This window comes from Sminthopsis crassicaudata, chromosome 1 (genome assembly GCF_048593235.1).
Source record: "Sminthopsis crassicaudata isolate SCR6 chromosome 1, ASM4859323v1, whole genome shotgun sequence".
Classification (NCBI taxonomy): domain Eukaryota; kingdom Metazoa; phylum Chordata; class Mammalia; order Dasyuromorphia; family Dasyuridae; genus Sminthopsis; species Sminthopsis crassicaudata.
Genome location: NC_133617.1, coordinates 110,222,233 through 110,246,179, shown reverse-complemented (window position 1 = coordinate 110,246,179; position 23,947 = coordinate 110,222,233). Strand labels below are relative to the sequence as shown.

Below are 23,947 nucleotides of genomic sequence, written 5' to 3'. Positions count from 1 at the left end.
AGTCTCTGCACTCCCCACCCTAGTTCAACAAACAGTGGCTCCGGATTGCCTCTGGGATCAAATACAAAGGTTGTCTGGCATTCAAAGCACTTCATAATCTAGCCTCTTTACACCTTTCTCCCCTGTTAGTCTAGTGACCCCGATTTCCTGGCTCTTCCTTGGAACAAGACACCTCTTTTCTGGGTTCCTGGTTGTCCCCCAAGCCTGGAATACTCTCCACCTTCTCTATTGACCTCCCTGGCTTCCTTCAAATTCCAATTAAAATCACACTTTCTACCGAAAGCTTTTCCCAATTCCCCTGAATTCCAGTGCCTTCCCTCTGCTAATTATTGCCTAGTTATCCTGCCTGTAGCTCTCTCTCCATATATATATATGTACTTGTCTGCATATTGTTTCCTCCATTAGATTGTAAGCTCCTTGAGGGCAGAGAATGTATTTTTTTTTTTTTTTTTTTTTTTTGTATCCTTAGCTTTAGGCCAGCTCCTGTCACTGGAAAGGCTTGCTTCCTGACTGATGGACTGGTTCTGAAAAGCTGCCTCTCCTGTGATATAGGGACAGTGGGTTTTCACAGGAAAACCAGTGCACATAGAGTCAGAAGTTATGGGTTCAAGTTCTGATGCTCATTCATTTGCCCACTGTGTGATCTTAAGCAAATGACTTTGCTTCTCTGGACTTCAGTCTTCTCATCTGTAAAATAGAATAACTTCTCTGCCTCCCAGAACTGCGTGAGAATCTATATGTAATCACAAAGATTTGAATAAATCTTAAGAGTCAACTTTGCAGCAGAAATATAAACACAAGGCAAGGGAAGAAGATATGCTGTGGTCTAAATTAGACTCATTCAATCTGGAAGACCAGAGACCATTTGCGATGCCCAAGGCCCTCTTTCCCTCCAGGCCTAGAGTACTGAAGTGACTAACCTACAGTCACCTAGCTACTTCTCAGCAGGGCTAAGAACAGACCAAATCTCCTGACTCTGGTTTCTGAGCTCTTTCTTTCACTTAAGGCTTCCGTTTCCAGCTTTACCTATATAGACCAAGGGAGGAGTTCTATAATTTTAGAGCTGTAAGGAATGTTCTCTAGTCCAGCCTCTTCATTTTACATATGGGTAAACTGAGGCCCAGAGAGAGTAAGTGACCTCCCGAGAGTCTCATAGCTAGTAGGTATCTGAGGCAGAAAAAAGCAGGTTCTTTTTTATTCTAGGCCCAGCACTAAATCTCCTGTTATCACCATGTCTCTCCCCAAATTTGGGGCATAAATCCCCTAGAAAAGGGTTAGACCCAGGAAGGAAGGACCTAAGGAGTCTCCAATGGCCTTAGAATTCTAAATGTCTAATAATCAAGTCTGGGCCATCTCATTGACCACAAGCCAAAGGCAAAGAGGATATGGATTCAAATAACCCCTTGTGTTCCCAGTTCTGTGAGTTAATGGGCCAGAAGATATTTTTGCATAGATAAAAACAGATCCTGTCTGATTCAAATAGAACATTCTAGGATCAATCTTAAGACTATTTTGGCTTTTGGCTCCTTAAGACATACCTTAGCCAATCCTGTGGGGATTATCTTGCTCATTCCCTCTATTATAGATGAGAAAAAGTAACTGCCAATACAACAGAAAAGCCAGGAAGTATGAAGCCTATGTCCTGGTCAGGAATGTGGGTGTGGGTGGGGAAGAGGGTTGGTCAAGGGAGGTCGAGTCCCTTTAGCTTTGTAAACCTTCATGTGCACTACAAATGTGAGCCACCATTAGGCCATTATTCCTCAGCTTGATATCTATCCTTAGATTTATCTAGGAATACAGGAGGAAAATCCCAGTATTCAGGATGGGCCTCATAGCAGGTGATGGTTCCAGAGTCCCATTTTCTGGGACACAATCTCTTTGTCATGATACCAAGAGGTCCCCAAATTTCTGATTGGCTCAGACAACTGTTGATACTATTTCTATCATTCTAGATTGGTCACTGAGCAAATCCCAGCTTGATTTAGTAGGTGCTACCATTTTGCCAAGATTAAACTCTACTATTCTCCTGAAAGTCTTTCCCCTTCTCTTCCTCCCTCCCTCCCTCCCTCCCTCCCTCCCTCCCTCCCTCCCTCTCTCCCTTCCTTCCTTCCTTCCTTCCTTCCTTCCTTCCTTCCTTCCTTCCTTCCTTCCTTCCTTCCTTCCTTCCTTCCTTCCTTCCTTCCTTCCTTCCTTCCTTCCTTCCTTCCTTCCTTCCTTCCTTCCTTCCTTTTTTTTCTCCTTCCTACTGCCTCCCTCCTTTGAATTCAGTTGAATGCTATTGAGTGGAGGAAACCCTTCTGACTTCACTGCTTTGGGACTCTAATTAGATTAGGCCTATCTCAAACTCAAGCCTAGCTGAAAGCAGAACAGCTCAGAAGTATATAATAAGGCAAACATTCTACCCTGAGTCCTCTAATGACTAGTCTCATCTGCTCTGACCCAGGTCCTGGTCATTCTAATGGATGTCTTCACCGATGCAGAGATCTTCTGTGATGTGCTGGAAGCTGCCAACAAGCGGGGTGTGTTTGTCTGTGTGCTCCTTGACCAGTGTGGTATAAATCTCTTCCAGGAGATGTGTGACAAGGCTGAAATTCTGGATAGTCACCTGAAGGTAAGAACATCTCTGAGTCTTCAATACTTTGTCATCTGAAAGGGAGGATATTCCAGGGTCAAACAAAAAAAAAAAAGGAAAAAAGAAAACAAAGAAAGAAAAGAAAGAAAAAGAGAAAATGAAAAAGCAAGCAAGAAAGAAAACAAGAAAGAAGAGAAAGAAATTAAGAGCAAGAGAAAGAAAGAAAAAGAGAAAAAAAAGAAAAAAAGAGAGGAAGGGAGAGAAAGAAAAAAAGGAAGGGAAGAAGGAAGAAAAAGGCTATGTAAGCAACCATCCATATTGTCCTATATCAAAAGCTATTATCCCTGAACAAACAGGACTTCCCTCCATTGAAGATTTATTTTTTGTAGCCTGTAGTTAGTAGAGACACCTTCCTACATCTTTTCTTGGGCATCCCAATTTAAATTTTTGGTAGAAACAGCCTGATCCACTGCACATAGTAGGTGCTTAACAAAAGTTTCTTGAATGAATGGCCAAATGCCATCAATGAATGTTACAGAAATATTTGAACATTTAAAGGATCCACAAAAAGTGGGTAACTACAGATATACCCCTTTTCACCAAGGAAACATGCTTGGTGACTTTATAGGCCAAGTGAGTTCTGGTATACTCATTATCCTGATACAATAAATGGTCATTCAATAAACCATCGATCCACCCATTCATTCATTCACCAATCATTTATAAAGGTACTACTTTCTACAAGGAATCATGATCTCATACTCAACATACAGCCAATAGACCTGGAACCACTTACCAAAAATTTCTCTTCCCTATACCCCCAAATCTTGGCTCACCCTGAGGGCATTATAGGAATCATACATTGTTTTGTCTGGAAGAACTTGGACATTAACTGAAATCTCCTGATTCCTGCAGCAGTGCTCTTCCCATTACATCAAGCTTCCTTCAGGAATAGGATCCCAATTCTATAAATTTTATAGAAGAATTACAGAAAAAAAAAAGCACCTACCAGGGGCTTTAGCAATAATTTAGCCCAATTCCCTCACCTTACAAATAAGAAAACTGAGGCCTAAAGCCACAGTAATGCTGATTAGAGGCATTTAACGGCCAATACTAGGAAATAGCAGGTAATTACAAGTGGAGAGTGGTCACCCTTAGGATGTGGACTGGTTTTTTTTTTTTTTCAAATCTTTTCTGGGGCACAGCTAAGGAACAGTTTGTCTTGTATTCAGGACATTCTTCCCCACTACACATGGGCCTGTGTGGTTCGTAGGTTCATATCACTAAACCCTTTTCAATGCTAACACTGGTCACAGTAATAATAGGTAAGCATTTCTAAACTTTTTAAGATTTGCAAAGTACTTTTCAAATATTAGTTCAGTTGATCCTGACAATATCCTTGGGAGATGAGTGATATTCCTATGGTGAAGAAATTAAAAAACAAAACAAAACAAAACTGAGGCACATGGGTTATAAGTGATCTGCCCAAGATAATATAGCTAATAAGCTGTATCTGAAGCAGTATTTGAATATGCTCTATGCTGACTCCAGGTCTAGCATTCTAGATAGAACAGTAGATATTGAACCACCTGGCTGGCTACCTGCTTCAATTATGTTTTCTATAATGCCAAGTTTACTCATGTTGGTGCCTTTAAAATTTGAATTTTTATTAAAGTTAGAAGGGATGTCTGAGAACATCTAGTCCAATTGTCTGAGGCACACAAACTTCCAAGTTAGAAGTAGGCTCCCCAACAAGCAATCATCCAGTCTTTGCTTGAAGACCTCCAGGAATTGTGAACACACTATCTTAGGAGGCAGACCTTTTTACCTTTGAATAGCTCTGACATCAAATCTAAATCTAATTTTACCCATTGTTCCTACTACTGTCTTCAGTACAAATTCAATTCCTTGCTTATGATAGCTTTAAATTGTTGAAAATAGATAAGATGTGCCCTCTCCCCTCCCCCCACCAAGTGTACTTGGGCTAAATTTAGCTTGAAACCACTTCTTCAGACTGAATATCCCCAATTCCTTCATTTAATTCTTAGCTAGCATGAACCTGAGTCCCTTCCTGGTTGTTCTCTGGACATTTTCCAGATAACTAATGCTCTTTATAGTGTTCTTAGCCAAAGCTGAACATCAAGGGAAACTAAGGCCCAGGAATTGAAAGTATTTGCCCAAACTCAAATAGGCATTAAAAGAGCTCATATTCAGGCCCATCCCTTTTAATTTCATATCTTAACTTTTTCCCACTTCTGTGAGAACTGAGGGATCATTTGATTACATCCTGAAATTCCTTCAAACAGAACATTTCAGTTCGGAGTGTGGAAGGAGAAACCTACTGTGCCAAGTCGGGCAAGAAGTTCTCAGGCCAAATCCAGGAAAAGTTCATCATCTCTGACTGGAGATATGTCCTCACTGGATCCTACAGGTGAGAGCCATTACCTAACATTCTCTTCTTCCCTTGGGGGTGGGGGATTTAGTCCACTATGAGCCCATCCACACATTGAGCTAGAGAGGCAGAAGTGAAGGGGAAGAACACTCCTGGCAAGTGTGGCAAATCGTGTACAGGGAGCCGAGGGAGCTGTCAGACTGGGACAGGGAATGCCATATGCAATCAATCTGGTAAACTTACCTGGAGCCAGGTTGGAAAGGACTTTAAATTCCTAACAGAAGAGTTTGTCTTTGATCCTAGAGGCAATAGGGAGCCATTTGAGCTTCTACAGCAGAGGAGGGTCATGTTCAGATCCATGCTTTAGAACTAATGTCGGCTTGGCAACTGGATGAAAGCACAATTAGGGAGATATTGCAATAATCCAGATAAGGGAAGATGAGAGTTGGAAGTAGGGTGGGAGCATGTCCCTTTTATCACTGTCCCTTAGTTAACTGCCAAAACTGACTGACTTACCTAAAGTGAGATTATATATTAAGCACTTACTCTCATGGAAATAAAAAAAAAAAAAAACCCCAACAACAACTATAAAGGCTAGTCCTTGCCCTCAAGGAGCCTATTAGTGACCTATGGCACATATAGGACATAACTAGAGAGAAAAACACTACAAAGAAACAAGTAATCAAGTATCGGACTATGAGATACAAACAAGAATTTTAGTAAATGGACCTTACTGTGGGTCAAGGACTGATATCAAAGGAGAAGGATCTTGAAAAGGAAAAGGAACAAGAATCCAACTTTGAGATCTCCAGGTCTGTATCAACTTGGCGGATCAGCTAGAGATGTTCCATCCTCCCTCTTAAGCCCTTTTTATTTGCCCCACCTATAAACTACCTGTCAAGATGGGATCACTGATAATTAGATCCTGGGATTGTTGCCTCAGGGCATTTTGACAGATGCCAGTGCTCACTTTCTCCAAGCCGGACCCAGGAAGACGAAAACAGTGGCTTCAAGATGGTAGGAGGGCCTCAAAGACCCTGAGGGCAGCACAGCTCAGACCAGATAGGCTGCCAGGTCCCTAAATCTGTCAGGAAGATGGAGAGACAATATCACAAGCAGGGCCAACCTCTACTAGTAGTAGACAAGTCATGACAAAATCAAATTACAATCTTTTTCATACATTTTGCATAGAGAAGAATGGAAATAGGTCACATTCCAGGTTGGAAAAAAAAAAAAAAACACAAATCCAGTTGGGGGAGTCAGTTAACCCATGTTTCTGGGGTAGTTATATCCATCTAGGTCTGTGCTTGGTAGGGGATAGAGTTCTGTAATACACAGATCTCACCCTCCCAAGCTATAATTCACCCGAAGAAATCATTCACAAATAAAACAGATGCAAATGATATAAGAATATATAAAAGTACTAAACTGGGTGACAAGAGTTCCAACATGGTTTTTTGGGCCATTTCCATTTAGTTTTCTTGGCAAAGATTCTGGAGTAGCTTGCCATTTCCTTCTCTAGCTTATTTTACAAATAAGTAAATGAGGGAAATAGGGTTCAGTACCTTGCTCAGAGCCATACAGCTAATATCTTGAGGCCAGATTTGAACTCAGAAAGATGAGTCTTCCTAACCATCGATCCAACACACCATCCACTGCACTACCTAACTGTCCTATATAATCCTGAGAGGGAATTATCCCCATTTTAAAAATGAGGATTCAGATAGTTTTCCCAGTCACACTGTCAAGACTACTAGTAGTGTCTGGGCTCAGCCTTTCCTGACTCTAGGTCCCACTCTAGGACCACCTAGCTTTATAAAGTCACCATCTTACTCAAGACCAGATGGGAGTTAAAAGAGCAGCATCACAGAAAATGTTGAAAGGTGAAGAGAAGACTCAAGAAAAACACAGAAGAAAAGTATTGAACAGCTTCTGCTCAGCTCCCCTCCCCTCCCACAGAGACCCTATTCCAACTGCCATGGGGAGCTCAAACTAACAGTTGGAATTGGAATTTGAAATTCCGTTGACTGTTCCTAACTGGGCTGGAACTTTCTGGTTTGAAGCTGCTACTTGTGAGCCTGGGCCAGAGTCCTTGCTACTCAGTGACCAGAGGGAACCCATTTTGCCATTTCAAATATTTTGGCTTCATTGAGATCTAGAAGGCATTTTGCACTAGATTTATTTTTCCTTTATTCTCATCCATCCCTTGTGCATTTTAAGGAGAAATGGAATCCACATGTTTCTAATTTATAGGCACTTCACTTAGCCCAAGTGCAGTTTGAGAAGCTCTAACCAAAGGGCCCTCATGTGCCATCCATCTGCCTTTTTTTTTTTTTTAACCTTTTCTTGCCATTTCATGTAGTGAAGATTAAGAAACATTAATAAGCTTTGAATGAAGCATCACCTTAAAAGGTGGCTGCTCCAGATGGAAGCCTGCAAATTGGGAGATATATATTTAACCCAAATTTGATCCAAGTGTTTTCTGGGCACATATTTCTAAGCAAGATTGAAGAAAATGCGCCTATCCTTTGAAGTTGTGAGATTGAACCCAGGCAGCTCCAAATAGCTAATTTTGAATTAAGCTTAAAAACAAAAGAAACACAGGATAAAGAAAATCTTTCCCTCAACAGATTGCCTTTCCAAATCCTTATTCCTATACAAATGTTTTCCTCTTGAGACTCCAAGCTTCCCTCTTGGCTGAAAAGGAGAGAGGGAGTCTGGGTCCAGCTGGAAAAATTTGACATTTATTGTGACTCAGGAAAGAAATAAACAAGTGATCTTTCCCTCTCCTTCTCCCCTCCTCAGGAATTCTTACATCCCCAAAACATGACATGGGGATCAAATTTAGAATGCTTTTCCCTTCACTAGACCAAAGTTGCTGAATTCTTTTTAAAAAATTATTCTTTCCCTGCCCAATATTTCTTAATACCAGAGCTTTGCCTCAAAGTTAGCAATTAGGCAAATGCTTTCAAGCAACTTTTGCAAGTTCCTGGGACAATCTTAAGATCTGTTGCATGAAAGTCGAGGGTGAAGTGATCCTAATGGAAAGAAATATAAATTCCCAAACCCAGCCCACCAAGATGGGGCGAGAGGTTTCCCCTGAGGCCTGGGAACACTAAGATTTGGAAATGCACTAATGAACTGATGTGGAGATAAAAGGCTAAATAACAAGTTCCCACTATCATCAAGCATAATGAAAGGCAGTGATCCGAGGTGATTTCAGCATGAAGGAGCCAAGCTGAGCCCAGCTGCAACCCCAGTTTCATAGGAATTTATGATTTCCCTCTTCTTTGCCTGTGAGCTCCCTCTCCTCCCCTCCCCTCTTTCCCTCCCATCCAGAGCTGTTTATAAAACACTTAGGGCCAAGGATTGTTTCATGAAAATTCAAGTTGAGTCCACTCTGGGATTTGCAGGGGTCTGCCAGATCTGCTTCTCACATGGTGGAGTCTTTAAAAGACTTTGCTTTGTGTGGGCTCCACTCAAATGAAAACACATTTTAGGCTGATTTCTGTTCTCTCTCTCACATCCCCCAACATTTTAGAATAACTGATAGGCTCAAATCCATGGGTGAATTAGCAGGACATCCCACTCAAGCATGTGAAGACTTCCCCAGGCAGAATGGACAGATGAGAACGATTTATTCCCAAAGTCAGGAAGGCAGTAGAGGGAGGTTATGGAGTGTTTAGAGCTCAGCCAGACATTAAAGACACCAATGCACCCTGGGCAATCACCACTTATCCTGACTTTTGTCTCCTCACTGGACTTCAGTGATTCTGGAAGAGACCGAGAGACTGACCTTGCCTCACTTAAATCCAGTTAACTTTCAAATCAAGACATCACCCAATGATGTCAATGGTCCTCTTCAAAAAATGAAGAGAAGGATGAACAACTTGGGCCTGAGATGCTTCAGGGAAGCTGAATCTTGATGGACTTCCTTTATACATTAAACTCGTCAAAATGTTCATTGCCTTCCCTCCCCACAAGGACAATGGGCCAGCCTTTTCCTTTGAGCCCATAAATGACCTTTGTTCTAAAGAGAACAATTGTGGAAAATTTTGTCTTTATTGATTTGCTTTGAAATTCACATTGGAAGATCCTGTAGCATTGGAAGAATTAAGTTTTCACCTCATGTTTGAAAATGAGAAGCATGCTTAATTTAATTAGGCTGCTGATTATTATCAGGGTTATCTTTGCTACAATTAATAATCCTTAATAGCAATAATAATAGCTATTTAGAATAAGACAATGAAGTTAACTGACAAACATTCTTAGCCACACAATGGCCTACTGGCTTTTCCCATTAAGGGGAACCAGAGTTCCAGTAGCAATATTATTTTAGATTCATAAATCACTACTGTTTCAAAAGATTGGCTTCTAGGCTGGCCATGGCCAAATAATCCTTCACCAACTTTAGGATTTAGCTTTAGGATGATCTTTACAAAGTCTGTTGCACCCTCGAAGCATCTAAACAGAATCAGCAATTATTGGGAAGAGTTGGAGTTAGGAAGATCTAAGTTCAATCTCTCCCTGCTTGTTTTCTTATCTGTAAAATAGGGATAATAGTATCTACTGATGTGTTATGAGGATCAAATGAAGTCATATGTGTAAAATTCCTTTAAGCATCTACTGATGTGTTATGAGGATCAAATGAAGTCATATGTGTAAAATTCCTTTAAGTGATCTATAAATATCCCTTCTTATTATTGTTATTTGGCAGATAAAAGTGAATAGAGGATTTGGAATCAGAAAGACCCAAGTTCAAGTACAACCCCAGACAAGTTTCTTTATCTGTAAAATGAGGATAATAATATCTACCACCCAAGTTTTTTTGAAGATAAAATGAGATATTTGTGAAATCTCAGAGCTTAAAACACCATAAAAATGCTAGCAATCAGTATTAGAAAATCCCTAAAATGATTACTTAAAATAAAAATTATAGATGACTATTTAGCAAGTCAAATCAATTCTAATATCTATTCTCTGCTTTCCCTTCCCATTCTCTCACCTCACCCCTATGTGTAAAATTCCTTTAAGCATCTACTGATGTGTTATGAGGATCAAATGAAGTCATATGTGTAAAATTCCTTTAAGTGATCTATAAATATCCCTTCTTATTATTGTTATTTGGCAGATAAAAGTGAATAGAGGATTTGGAATCAGAAAGACCCAAGTTCAAGTACAACCCCAGACAAGTTTCTTTATCTGTAAAATGAGGATAATAATATCTACCACCCAAGTTTTTTTGAAGATAAAATGAGATATTTGTGAAATCTCAGAGCTTAAAACACCATAAAAATGCTAGCAATCAGTATTAGAAAATCCCTAAAATGATTACTTAAAATAAAAATTATAGATGACTATTTAGCAAGTCAAATCAATTCTAATATCTATTCTCTGCTTTCCCTTCCCATTCTCTCACCTCACCCCTAAATGTTTAGTTTCTAATTTAGTATATCCTACAGATAAGAACCCATAAAGTTGCAGATCTAAGACTGGACTCAAAGATCTTGGCAAAAATGCTTTTTTTTTTTCTTTTAAAAGCTAGACACAGAGGAATGGAGATGAAGGCATCTTTGTCTAAGGAGGGGTGAAAATACATGGATAGGAGTTTGGAAGTGGGATGAAAGGAACCTGAAATCTTATTTTTATTATTGTGATTAAGGACTCAATAAATTTGTAAAGAACCTAAGAACATAAATAATAGCACAGATGGCTTTCAACACACCTAGTTCAATAATGGAGTGTAGGTCAAGAATTGAATGTTCCAAATAACTTAAGAAAACTAAATTTAAAGTATAGAAAAGAATATTAGGATTCTAGTGTTGCTTTGTTTTTCAAACTTTCTACCATAAAGACAACCTTCTCATTGCTTTTCATAGATGTAAAGCTGAAAGAGACTTTAAAGGTCAATTACTATAACCTCTTTATTTTTTGGTACATTTTAAATTCAACCCAACAGCAATCAAACTGCCCTGCTTGTCTTGCTCCCCTTCTGAATTTTGTTCTGTGCTCGTCTGGGTATCTTTTCTGGGTATTTTTCTTAAAGTTGTAGTCATGCTCTTAATTTTCTTCTAAATATGGAGGAGGTGATACAAAGAACATCTCTATCACTATCCACAGTTCCCTGCCACTCAAATTGAAAACTGTGACAAATATAGCTAAACAAGCTAAACAAGTTAAACAAATATAGGCAAAACAAATGGACACATTGGCTGTATCTAAACATATGTCTTAATTCTGCAGCCTGTCACCTTTTTGCCCAAAGCTGGGACACATGCTATATCACCACCCTCCTGAAGTCCTATTTGGCCACTGCATTGAGCAGAGCTCTGAAGCTTTTCAGTTTTCTGTTCTGATTCTGCTCACTCTGCTCTACTCTTGTGTTCATATAAGCCTTTCCAGGTTTCTTCAAAACAATCCCTCTGTCATTTCTTATGGCATTGCACTATTTTAATACACTTTAATACCATAATTTGTTTAGCCATCCCGATCTTCTTCACACATAAGGAAACTGAGGTTCAAATTACTTCTCTGTAGCCAGTAGTGAAGATCATAAGCAGGAATCCATTCTAGGTGCTCTGACTTAACAATTATTTCTACAATGCATCGTCCCAAAGCTGTCAGGAAATAATTATCCAAGCATCCTCTAGAGCATGTTTTGTGGATTTCTAGGGAGATACTAAATAGGAATAGCTAACATTTATAGAGTGGCTTAAGATTTGCAAAGCACTTTACATTTTATTTGCTGACCACACCAGCCCTATAAAGTAGGTTACCCTCATTTTATATATGAAGAAACTGAGCCTGAGAGAGGATAAGAGACTTGCCCAGGTTGTAAGGTAGAATCTGAACTCAGTTCTTCCTGATTCCGAGCCTAGTGTCTTATTAGCAACATCATCATATATAATAATAGCTTTAGTCTAGGAATCAGCACTTGCACCAGGAGTCTGCTCCCCCTTTCCCTTGATCTTATCTGACATAATAAAAGAACAAATATGGCCCAAAACTATGATGGTAAAAGTCTGGCAACAATGATAATGTAAATTAATTTTTCTTTGAATTCAATGGTATTTTACTTTTACAATAACATGTAAAGATGGTTTACAACATTTATATTTGCAAAATTTTGAGTTCCAATTTTTTTGTCTTTCCTTTACCTCCTTTTCCCTTCCCCAAGACAGCAAACAATTTGATATAGGTTATACATGTACAATTGATAGTGTAAATTTAATTCACTTGACCCTTTAAAGGCTCATATTCATCTCTAAGAGCAAGAAAGCTGGAGGAAAGAAAAGAAGAAAAGGAGGAAGGGAGAAAGAGAAGGAGGGAAGAAGGGAAGGTGGGAGGAATTCCAAGAGAAAAGGAGGGAGAGGGAGATAAAAAAGGATAAAGGAAGGAAAGAAACAGGGAAGGAAAAAGGGAGAAGGAAGAAAAAGAAGAAAGAAGGGGGGAAGTAAAGGGAAGGAGGAAAAAAGGAAAGAAGGAGGGGAGGGAGGGAGGAAAGGAAGCAGGCACTTTTCTAACCCCTTTAGACTGGGTCAAGAGCTCTCAGAATATAGGAAATTATGCATAAAGTATTCTAGAGTAAGGCACCTAGTAACCTGTCTAGTTTCAAGTGTAGCCTTTTAAAAAATACAGCCATAAAAAGCATTTAAATGGGAAGATGTGAACCTGCTCCTTATTTAAACATAAGCACAAACAAGCTAATTTCTGATTGAGAGCCTTCCTTTTCTTCCCAACAAGAATAAGAACCTTTCTTCCACAAACATTTTACAATCTCCAGGGAGAATAAATAAATAACTGCATTCTGAACACACTTTTCTTCTCCTCTCTCCCAGCCCCATCCTTTAAGTATTTTTATATCTATTGTCTTGTTGGTTACCTGGAGCTGCCCAGACTGGTGATGAGGTAGAATGGGGTTAAGGAGTGAGGGGCAGCTATAAGTGATAGATTAGAGGGGGCAAAAAGGTTAAGTAGGTCACTGGAGGTGACAAAGCTGGGCCTAGAATCCCATTTGACTTTGCAGCCATTAGGTGTGTACAGTCTTGAGCTGACAAGCAGGAAGTCAGAGAAAATATGGCCAGTGTGTTTTGGTTTTTTTCTGATACCATAACGGCTACAGCTGAAACTATTTTCAGAGTCCTCCCTCCAGCCCTTGTGTGTGATGGGAATACACTGCCAGGAACAGGAAGGGTTCTTCATAGAAGGAGTGATTCCCAGCACCCAAGCCTAGCTGCCCCCCTCTGTCACTCTAAGAGCTTAGTTCTAAAACCTAACAGAGTTTTGCCCTGTAAGAGCTGCCTCTCCTTCCCACTCCCACCCCTCTGACTTGCTCTTTTTGGTCTGTCTCTCTCAACTTCTAGTTTCTCGTGGCTCTGTGGCCAAGTCCACCGAAATTTCCTCTCCAAGTTCACAGGCCAGGCCGTGGAGCTGTTTGAGGAGGAGTTCCGACACCTATACTCTTCCTCTAAACCTGTGATGGGCCAGCGATCTCCTGGGCTGGTCAGGCCCCTCCAGCTGAGGGGAGGGTCCAAGGTCCCTCAGGACAGCTTCACTGACAGCAGCTGTCCATCTAGTGACCACACAACCTCTGACCCCTTCAGCAACCCATCTACCAGCAGCAATCCCTACCACCAGTCTCATGCTGTGTCTTCAGGGCCAAATAGCCCTTCCACTCCAAACCCCCCACTTTCCAGGGTCCATTCCTTCCAGAACGGAAGGAATTACATCCCCTGGACATCTCAGCCACCTCAGGTCGGCTACCAGTCAAGGCATTTTGTCACTGATTGGGCAATGGGCCTCTACAGCAATCTCTACAGCAGGCCTGGGAGGCTACGGCTGGAGGAATTGGCTGCAGGGGCTAGGCTGGTTCCTGGGTGGAGGCCATTTTCCAAGCCTCACTTGTTGTCTGATTAGTTCTTTGAATACCAACCAGGTGGGGACTGAGTCCTCCTGTACTCCCAGTTGGACATTCTTCTTTTGGCCCTTCAATCCTAGGCCCTGGATCCTACGTGAAAGGTTATTGTAGGGTTTGATAATGTCTTCAATGGAGGAATTAACTCAGGAAAAAATTCTTGCAGGGATTAATGACTCTGACAAACTCGCTTCCAAGCCCCTTACCTTGGCTTGGCCCCTGATCCTCAGAATGGCTTGATAGCTCCAACTCGGGCTTACTAATCACATAGCAGGCCTCAATTTGTTTCTACAAACATTTATTGAACATTCCCAGAGCTGAACTCCCCTCCAAAGTTGCAAAGATAAAAACAGTGAAAAACCACCTCAGACCTTTCAGGGCTTGTGTTTCCAGGATGTTTTGTGTTTGGTGGATGGGAGGTAATATGCCACTTGATGATGGTGGAATTGTTCTCTTGCCCCCAGCTGCTTACACTGTCCAGTCTGGAGCGTTTGGGAAGTAAAATGCCCAGGCCTGGAAATCCAAAGCAGCATGTAAGAATTCTAGGAAGCCTGAAGTGGCCAAACTACTGCCATCAAGAAACAGGATTTAGAAGCATGAGGCTGGAGTAGCCCTGATAAGGTCACAAGGGAGATAATTTAGAGAGCAGACCCCCAAAATTGTGTCCTTAAGCTGTCTTCTCCTGCAGCTATTGGGCAATCTGTTATTAACCCAGGTAAAGCAGTATGTAATCTAGACAAAAGTTTACCTAGGGGTCAGGAGGATATATGTCAGATTTGGGTCAAAGGCTTTGGAGGGATAACTAAGGGCTGGAAGGGTTACTGGGGAGCTGGGATGTCAGAGGACCCTAGTATGCTCCAATGATTCCTGGTTAGACAATGCTATGAGGAGAACCTGGGGAAAAGGGGAAAATGTCTCTACACATGAACCAACGGGAATACGCAAGTATGAGCATCTATCCATATCATATAGCAATAGCTGATGAATTGACCCATGTGGAAATATCACTTCTGAATGCTCAGGAGCATCTCCTTGGAAATGACTTCCTTACTCACCAACCATGCCCTAAACTCAACCCCTCAACTTTCTCTGCTGTGACCTGTTTCTTCAGCCAGCAGCTAACAAAGAGAGCCCACCACTAAGCCCGAAAGCACTTTGTGCTGACGTCCAAGTGGGCCATGTGGGTGCCTTTCATAGAGACACTCTCCCCAGGGGCAGGATTCCCTTGAGTCACAACTTTCTATCAATGTTTATACCTTGTTCCTTCCTCCAATTTTAGGGAAGGCTGATGAATACCCTTATTTTTTTGTCTTACACTTTCTAATTGTCTTTTCTAATAGTCATCCAAATGTTTGTTAGATCACTCAAAGGCAAATGTTTTCCCTATAAGAGCTATGATATCATTGTAGCTGATGGAGTGAAAGTTGTATATTGGATTAGAAAAAGAGATCTTTAAAAAAGAGATCATTAAAATTGACCCATTAAGTATACTCCTGGACATATACTCTATAAGATAGTCAAAGACAAGAAAGTAAGTCCTGACATAGCAAATTATTCATAGCAACACTTTTTTTGTGTGACAGCAAGAATCCCATGAGCTAGGATAATGATTGTACAAACAGTGGTACTTTAATATAACAGAATATTACCATGCTATAAAAATGGACAAATATGAGTATCTCAAGAGAAACAAGGGAAGAGTTATACAAACTGATGCAGAGTAAAGTAAGCAGAACCAGAAAAAATACACATAACTGTAATATAAAATGAAAACAATAACAAGACAAACTCAAGATTAAATTGAAATGACTTGAGGTCTTGGAAATCAGAGTATTACCTATCCCTTCAGAAGTGGTTATTTTGTCAGAAATCCTTAAGAATTTTACTTCAAAGAAAAGGTTCAATAGTTAGGGGCTGGAGGTATAGCAGGAAATTACTGGGGCATAAATAACAAAAAAAAGAGATATTCAATACAATCAATTTTAATGAGTTTAATTCCTCTCTTACTGCTTGTCCAGTATCTCCTTTATACCCAAATATCCACTTTATATCCTAATTCTGGTCCCAGGCTAATTTTCCCTTTGAAAAATCTATTACTCATCTGTTATTGACTCAAGCTCCACCTTCAGGAACCCACAAATATTACTGAATCTTTGGCAGGCCTGAATTCCTGAGGACAATATAAACCTAGTTCCCCAAGTCTATGGCAGTATTGGACAGTAGAAAGTCCTATTGTTATCAAGCCCATGCCTAGCTCCCTTATTCTCATTTTGCTTTTTCAGAGTGGCAGGACTTTCACATATATAGCAGAGATGAGTCATATACAGAGGTTCTATTTTCCCTGATCTTAGGTGTTTGACATAGAGAAGCTGTCACTCACTTTCACAGCTTCCTTCTGAAGAACATGTATCAGGAAAACTGCAGGGAGAAACTGTAAATACTTCAGACATACAAATTTAAACATCTTTACAAACTTTTGTCTTATCTACAAGACATGCTGAGGAAGACTTTTTAATAATGCTTTCTCAGGTGAGAATGTATAACAGAACAATGGTAAACCATGGCCAAAGTCCTGAAGAGAAATAAGGAGAAAATACTCTGTAGGTCCTTTCTTAATTTAGAGAGGAAGGAACTAATGGGAGTCAATTCTAGATCACTGAAATCGTTATCAGAATTAAAGTTTCATGACTTTTTTTTATCAGACTGATCAATGAATCAATGAATTCATGATAATGAATTAATGTTCAAAGCATTAATCTTTATTATGGATGTTTTAACCCATACTATAGAAGGTTTGGCTAATGCTGATGACCAGAGGCAGAAACACGGGACAAATGGCATTAGGGAAGGATATAACCTGGACTGGGTGCTCCATTTTGGAGCCATGACTAACACCCCAAAAGCATGCCAGCAGCATCCTCTGAAAATCAAGACATAGAATATCATCAAGGTATTAAGGTTTTCTAGGGAATGGAAAGGTCTTGTTGGGTGTACCTAACTGGTTTTGGTTTTCCATTTCTAATGCAGCAATGTTACTACGGACTATATAGTAAGAAACCTTGTATGATTGTTTGCAAAATGGAAGAGAAGATTCCTGAGAAGGGAAGGAAGATTTTCTTAGAAGAGGTGGCATGTCATAAAATAGGGTAGGCCTCAAAGCCCACAGGGGAACCTTGGAAATCTACCTGGATTATAGACCAACTAGATGTACATGTCCTCATTGCTACCAGAGTAGAATTCAATTTTAAAATTACAATAGAACAGGCCAAAGAATGAATTGATGCTAAACATGGGTCTCATCATTCAAACATTGACTCTTGGGGTGTGATAGCATGACAGGAAGAATGGGGAAAAAAATTAAAGATTTAGAACACTCAGCTACCAGCCTTGTATCTGCTCTATCAGAGATGCGTTCATAAAGGGATCCCTGATTTAGTTTATAATCATATCTTTTTGAGGTTATCACTCATAGTTGGACCTCATCTTTGCTCAGTAATATCCTTCACCATTCCTTTGACTTAAAATAACTGGTTACATTTGCCTCAATGGTTGAAGAGGAACTCTAGATTGCAGAGCTTTAATAGTCCTTGTTTCCTTTCATCCTGCTTTGATATTGTAAATCCATGCAATATATCTTTATAGTATTCAAAGAGTACACTAGAGAACCCAGGGGTCAACCAGGTTGGGGATTGGGTGGGGAAAGAAAATCCCTGGATCAACATGAAAGCCATTACTACCTGGTGTCTACTGTCTCCCTCCCCAAATCCAAACCAAAAATGGAGACTCAAGCCTCTTAAGAAATTTAACAGACCCCATTCCTTCATAATAAACATGCAAGAGCAGAACCACCAAAGACACGCCTATCTTGTAAGTGATTCTGTATGAACTCTTGGAATTTCCCAGATTGAAATCACCTCCTTGGTGAGTAGGATCTACAATCTTACCCTATAGTTGTGTGGTATGTTTGATCACAAATGAATTAAAAATAAGAATTAGCAATTCTTAAAGAGGGTCAAAGGAAGAGTATGGAATTGAAACATAAACTGAGGGACCCATTCCTTGAAAAGTATGCATTTCAAAGCTCTTGGGTCCCTAAGCCTATTTGTCAGTGTCATATATCGCACATGAAAAATTACAATTTAAAAGTAGGATGATATTCTTTGGAAAGTAGTGGGTTCCCCTTAAAATCTTCAAGCAGAGGCTGGATATTCACTTGTCAAGTATGTTGTAGAAAGGATTCTTTGGAGGCATGGATTGGGCTAGATGGCCTGTGAGGACCCTTCCAACTCTGAAATTCTATGTAAATCAGAAATAGGTATAAGCCAATTTGTAAAGTATATTATGTAGAAGAATGGAAGAGGAAAGTCAGAGTCTCAATTCAACCTTCATAATCTGTGACATGGGTCTGGAAGCCCCATCTTTCCTTCCTGGATTCCAATTGAGCTGCTGTTCATCTAAGTGATGTCAGTTAATTTCAAAAAGAGGGCCATTAGTCTCATACTTTGTGAAATTTACTCTGCTTCTGGTATCAATGTCTGTCTCTACATTGAAGTAATTTGAAGATTTAAAAGATTCAAAAGTAAGAAGTTGGCCTTTTGTGAATACTTATAGCACCAAGCCTTTATTTTACCACATTTTTATTCACATAAGAGAAGGTTAGGGTTAAAGAGATACCTTAGGACGAAAACCTAGGAGCAGGGGCAACAAGAAATGAATACAAAGGGAGTAAGTAAGCAAAACCTCCAAGTTGGGGATAGAAAAGGGATATCAGGAAATTCCAAACAGGGCAGCTTGATGATGTAGGCTGTTCGATAACACAGCCGAATGTCATGTTTATAGGGAGAGGCAACATTTCACTTTAGCAGGTCTGACTGATTTCCCATTTCTGATGTCACAGGCAGAGAGGCAGTAGGTATTGTCAAGGAACACATGTTTCCAGAGTAGAATTTTCTAGGCATAGAAGATTCCAGAAAAGGGCAGAGATGTTTCCAGCAATAGGTAGTAGAATGGTGGTGATGGTGCCTACAACAGAGACAGCTTGCCACAAGGTAGGAGAGACCCCCAAAAAGTTTGGGGTAATTTTACAGGTGCTACCAAACCAGAAGGGTCACAACTTCACACATCAAGGAAACTGCTGGCTTCTGAACAAGTCCTCTGAAAGCCCTACACTTTCTCCAGTATAACTGAAGCACTAGACTAGACATATGTTTTGTATCTCTGCTGAAAAACAGAGTACTTTTCTGATGGCCATTTTTCAACAATGGGATCTATAAAACGGAGACTTGATAGATTTTATTCTTGTCATTTTGCTATAAAATGCAAATGTACTTCTTAAAAAGGCTAAGCATTGTTGAATAGGAAAGGAAAGAGAGAACCTAGTTAAGGGGTATACCTAACTGGGAGCATTACATGTAGGAATAATTCACAACTTAATCCTTTCCTTTATTCAATTCCTGCCTTTCCATAACCAAGAATATAAATGGAAAGTGTGTAGAGGGTTCAGGAGGGCTATAGGGAAGAAATGGGAACAGTTGTCAGATAGCTGCTAATGATTCTTAGTTATCTGAAAGACATGGAAAAGTGCAGAGGGCAGGTTGGAAGGGTACTCTGATAGCAATATCATCAAATATACTTATGAGGGCACCTGGAGCAAACTTAAAATGCCTCTCCCTTCCAGCTCCGTCTATTTATAGTAGCTTCTGTAAGTACATAAATGCCAGTAGGCTGTTGTAGAGAAGCTAAAAAGATGATCTCTTAAACTCTGCCCTGGCCAGACCACCCCCCCACAACTACTGATTTCAGTTCTGGGCCTTGCACTTTGAGGCTTCTATTGAAAAGGGGACAACTGAAAGAAGGCGGCTGAGGTCTTGAAATCACATCATATAAGACTCAATGAAAAGAATGGTGGATATTTGAGCCAAGACTTAGAGGCCATTTGAGCTTTCCTTCTGGAAGAGACCCAATTTAATTCTGTTCATTAACAGAACTGATACCACTTAACAGAAGTGGTACCAGTGGGTAGAAGTTGCTAGGAAGAAAATTTGGGTTAAAAATAAAGAGCTCCCTAACAATTGTGGCTTGTCCACATATTACTGGGCATCTTAAGGAAGAGGAAGACTGTACGACTAGAGGTTCTCAGGGAAAGGGGCCAGATAATTTATCAGGGATCCTGGAGAAGGTAGTTATGCTTCAGGTGGCATTGAAGTGGCTCTCTTCTAATACTGAGAGTCTAAAAGGGCTGGGAAATAAAGAACTTATTACTAGGTGGCTGCCCTCCCTCTTCAAAATGCTTTAGGAAGCAGTCCTGAGTAAATTGAATAAATATTGCCCAGAAAAAATTTCTGTGGACTGAAACATACCTTGAGGCATTCTCTTCCCAGAGCCTCTAGAACAATTGAGAGTGATGAATAGTGGAGCCACAATACCCTAGCACTGAAAGAGAAAGGGCACATAGCATTATAGATACTAGGAATCAAAAGGAAATTAGGGAAAGGGATCTGCTTTGAAGAAGGTACTCATTAATTCTTGTGCATTAGCCCAGGGCTAGAGAACCACATTAAATGTATGCTTCAAAAAAAAAAAGACATCCTTGTCCTACAATTGAGCTGAAAACACACGGCCAAGAGGTTCTAAAGTGTTTTCCAATGGACAATGTTGGAGAATTTATTCCCTGAGAAAGGGAATAATCATCTCAGGGAAGTCATCTCTCAGGAAAGCTTCAGAATGATAACAGGCAGAAGGAAAAGGGAGATTAGCATCTAGGATGTTCCACAAATCACCACCACCTTTCAAGAACTGAGCTGAGTTGTATTAAATTAAATTTCAATGAATATCAAACAACAACATTTCCAAAAGCAACCAATGATTCAATAACTAAGCAACCTGACTCAGAGCAAAACTGTTGAGACTAGGTTTCTGGGAGAAGGGTTGCTTGTTGGTGAGTATTGGTATTTTCTATGGGCTCTCACAAGAGGGCCATAGGTTTCTATTAATCTCTACATTTGTAATTATTTGGAGCTTTATAGAACCCAAATACTTGTAAGGGAAATTAGTAACTCTACTTCAGAGGGCAGCCAAATAGTGAAATCCCCAGATCATGTAAGCAAGGGAGCACTGGGAAGAACTCCCAAAGTTTATTCAGACCCTTCAGGTTGGGAGGGAACCTGATACATGATTTAGACCTGGTTTGAAGAAAAAAACAAGGACTATATGCTATAAAAGGTGAATACTATGAAAAAAGGATCCCATAACAATCTTTCCTCAGTCTTAATATGGGTTACTTCCATATTAGGAATCTCATTTTTTGGAAGTCTTTTAAAAAAGATAGCCAATTCTCTTGGGCTTCAAACAGTTTACCACACCCTTCTTGGAAAACAGGAGAGGGGGCTACATGACTATTGACTATCCCTTTGTCTTGTGGTGGTCCTTCTCAGAACAGAATTTCCCTGTGTAAAAGCTCAACTCAGTTTTATTCAGTTGCTCTGGAGGAGCCCTGGAGGAAAGTATTGACATATATAGCCTGAGAAGAGTCTGAGCTTATTTCTTTATAAATGATTTCAAGTTACTGGCTGAAGAAATAAGACTGATTTAGCATATTGAGTTCAATACTTTGAAGGCAATATAAAGTTAGTGCACAGCCTGAAATCCCCTACCATTCTCTCAAGCCCATTCAACAGTATATATCATATTCAGCACTATTATCTACAGAAGAGAAAAAAAATCTAGTTGTTCATAGATAGTAGTATTCCCCTTTTCTCACAAGACCCAAGCTTATATGTCTTCAATTGTTGATTCTGAAGATTCCATCACTCCTAAGATCATAAGTGGAATCCAAAAGAGGGAAGCATCTTGTTCACTGTAGGTGATTTTTTTGATTGATTGAAAGGCCAGAAATATGGCTGGATCCTGAAGAAATGGTCCCTGACCACCATAACAAGTTCTGAACTGTTCCAGACTGTTCCAAGTGGAATGACTAAGAACTAAAGGCAAAGTTTCTTAAGTCTATTAACAAGTATGCCCATCATTATCAATGTTCTCAGGGCTATAAATGAGTTGGTAAATTCAAGCTCATCTAGACTGTCCAAGCTCTTACAAGAATGCCTTCAAATAAACAGGTCTATCTTTTCCCCCAAAATTGCTATTCTTCTTGTGCCTCAAACTTCATTATCAACCTTGACTCTTACCTGATGTAGCACAAAGATTACTAGATTTAAAAACAAAACAAAACAAAACAAACTAGTTTGAATCCTGGCTCAGTACTTATTACCTGTGTGACCTCAAGAAAAAGCACCTACTGCTCTTGGCTGAAGTTTTCTCATTTGAAATATGAGGGAGAAAGTCAAGATGACCTCTAGGTCCCTTCCCACTCTAAATCTACAATCCCATGATCTTTCTCCCCTATCTCAGAATGTCTAATAAATTACCAAGTCACATCAGTTCTAACTCTTGTATCAGTTCTCTTCTTACCATTCCTATTGCAATCATCCTACTATAACTCATTGCTTTCTCTTTCATGACACTGTGACACTGCTCTTTCCTAGTTTTCCTCCTTGTGGTGTGACTATATCCTATCAATCTCTTATACTGGACCTTCATTCAGGCTATGCCCATTAAGCATGGGGGTCCCCCATGCCCTACACCTTTTCTCTTCTCCCTCTATACTATTTTCACTTACTGACCTTGTCATCTCCCAAGGATTCAATGGTCTCTATGCAAATAATTCTCAGATCTATTTCTCTGGTCCAGACCTCTAGGTCTCAACTCCAGCTGCCTACAGGACATCTCAAGATGGGTGTCTCATAGTCATTCTAAGCTCAACATGTCCAAAGCTGAATTCCTTATCTTCTCCCCCCCCCACAATTTCTTCCAAACTTCCCTAATGCTGTTGAAGGCATCACCAATACTATCCTGCCAGTCATCCAAGGCCCCCAAGCTAAGGGTCATTCTCTCACTTCAATAGTTAACCACTCCTTAGTCTATTTTGAGAATTATCTCCTTTACATGGTATACCACACTTGTACAAACTCTCATCATCCTATACCTGGAATAGAGCAACACAACAGGCTGCTAATTGATGCCCCTGTCTCATCTCTTCCTAAGTGATCTTCTAAAGCACAGGTCGTCAGTTCTCTATCCAAGTAATCTCTAATGGCCCCTTATTAGCTTGAAGTTCAAACAAAAAGCCTATTTGGCTTTTGAAGCTCTTCATAAGCTAATCCTTTGTCCACCTTTCCAGTCTTCTTATATATTATTCTAACAACTCTCATCTCATTACTCCATCTCCTGACCCTGATTATACTGGCTGTCCTCCATGCCTAGTAGGTTTTCCTTCCTGACCTCTGGCTTAAGTTGCATCTAAAATCCTACCTTTTTCAAGCTTTTCTCAGCCCTTCTTAATATCAGTGCCTTCCCCCTGAGGTTTTTTCCAATTTATCTTACATATAACCTGATTGTACAGAGCTGTCTCCTCTAGCTGTGAAATCTTTCAGGGGCAGGATCTATTTTTGCCTCTTTGAAAACCCAACACAATACAGTGACTGACACTCAGAAGATGCTTAATAAATACTCATTCACTTGATTCTAAACTTTTTGTTTGGTTACATAAATAAGTCCAAACTCTTTAGTTGGACATCATTTAAGGCCCTCCATGAGGAAGACGCCATGTACCTTTCTAGTATTATATCACATCACTCTAGTCAAACAAAATTACTTGCCACTCGCATATTAGTCTGCTTCACATCATTCTCTCAAATGGAATAACCCCACTCTCTGAAGGCTACCAGGTGAAATTCCACTGATATATCCAAGGTTAAATTTAAATATCACTTTCATCAGGAATTCATCCCTCTTTAATTATGGAATAGATGGTTTGAAGGGTGGATTGAGAATATATTTAATGAAGTAGTGATAGTCATTAGATGTTAGTATAGGTTCACTATGTATGCTAGATTAAGCTTATATGATTTGTCAGGATTACTATACTGGTATAAGGAAAATATAATAGACAATATACCTGCAGAATCCAGCAAGATGGATCTGACAACTTCTTGTATTATACTGAAAAGATGGA

General features: G+C 39.9%; 1 protein-coding gene and 1 long non-coding RNA gene across 4 annotated transcripts in view; one reads left to right on the top strand and one right to left on the bottom strand.

The window, feature by feature from the left end:
* FAM83A (family with sequence similarity 83 member A) overlaps positions 1 to 23,947 on the top strand; it is a 43,446-nt gene that overhangs the window by 12,274 nt on the left and 7,225 nt on the right. The window contains exons 2-4 of one of the 3 annotated variants that reach the window (XM_074266180.1): positions 2,444 to 2,611; positions 4,879 to 5,003; positions 13,328 to 14,241. In XM_074266180.1, coding sequence (XP_074122281.1) covers positions 2,444 to 2,611; positions 4,879 to 5,003; positions 13,328 to 13,880 — 846 coding nt within the window. In that variant the 3' untranslated portion in view covers positions 13,881 to 14,241. Of the gene's footprint in view, positions 1 to 2,443; positions 2,612 to 4,878; positions 5,004 to 8,732; positions 8,808 to 13,327; positions 14,242 to 23,947 lie in introns of those variants that run through there. The other 2 variants (XM_074266188.1, XM_074266197.1) reach the window with 2 other exon arrangements.
* LOC141541774 (uncharacterized) lies at positions 2,228 to 8,736 on the bottom strand. The gene is made up of 4 exons (XR_012481897.1): positions 6,530 to 8,736; positions 5,859 to 6,048; positions 5,208 to 5,351; positions 2,228 to 2,646 (listed from the first exon to the last, which is right to left on the bottom strand). It is a non-coding gene; the product is annotated as an uncharacterized LOC141541774 (long non-coding RNA).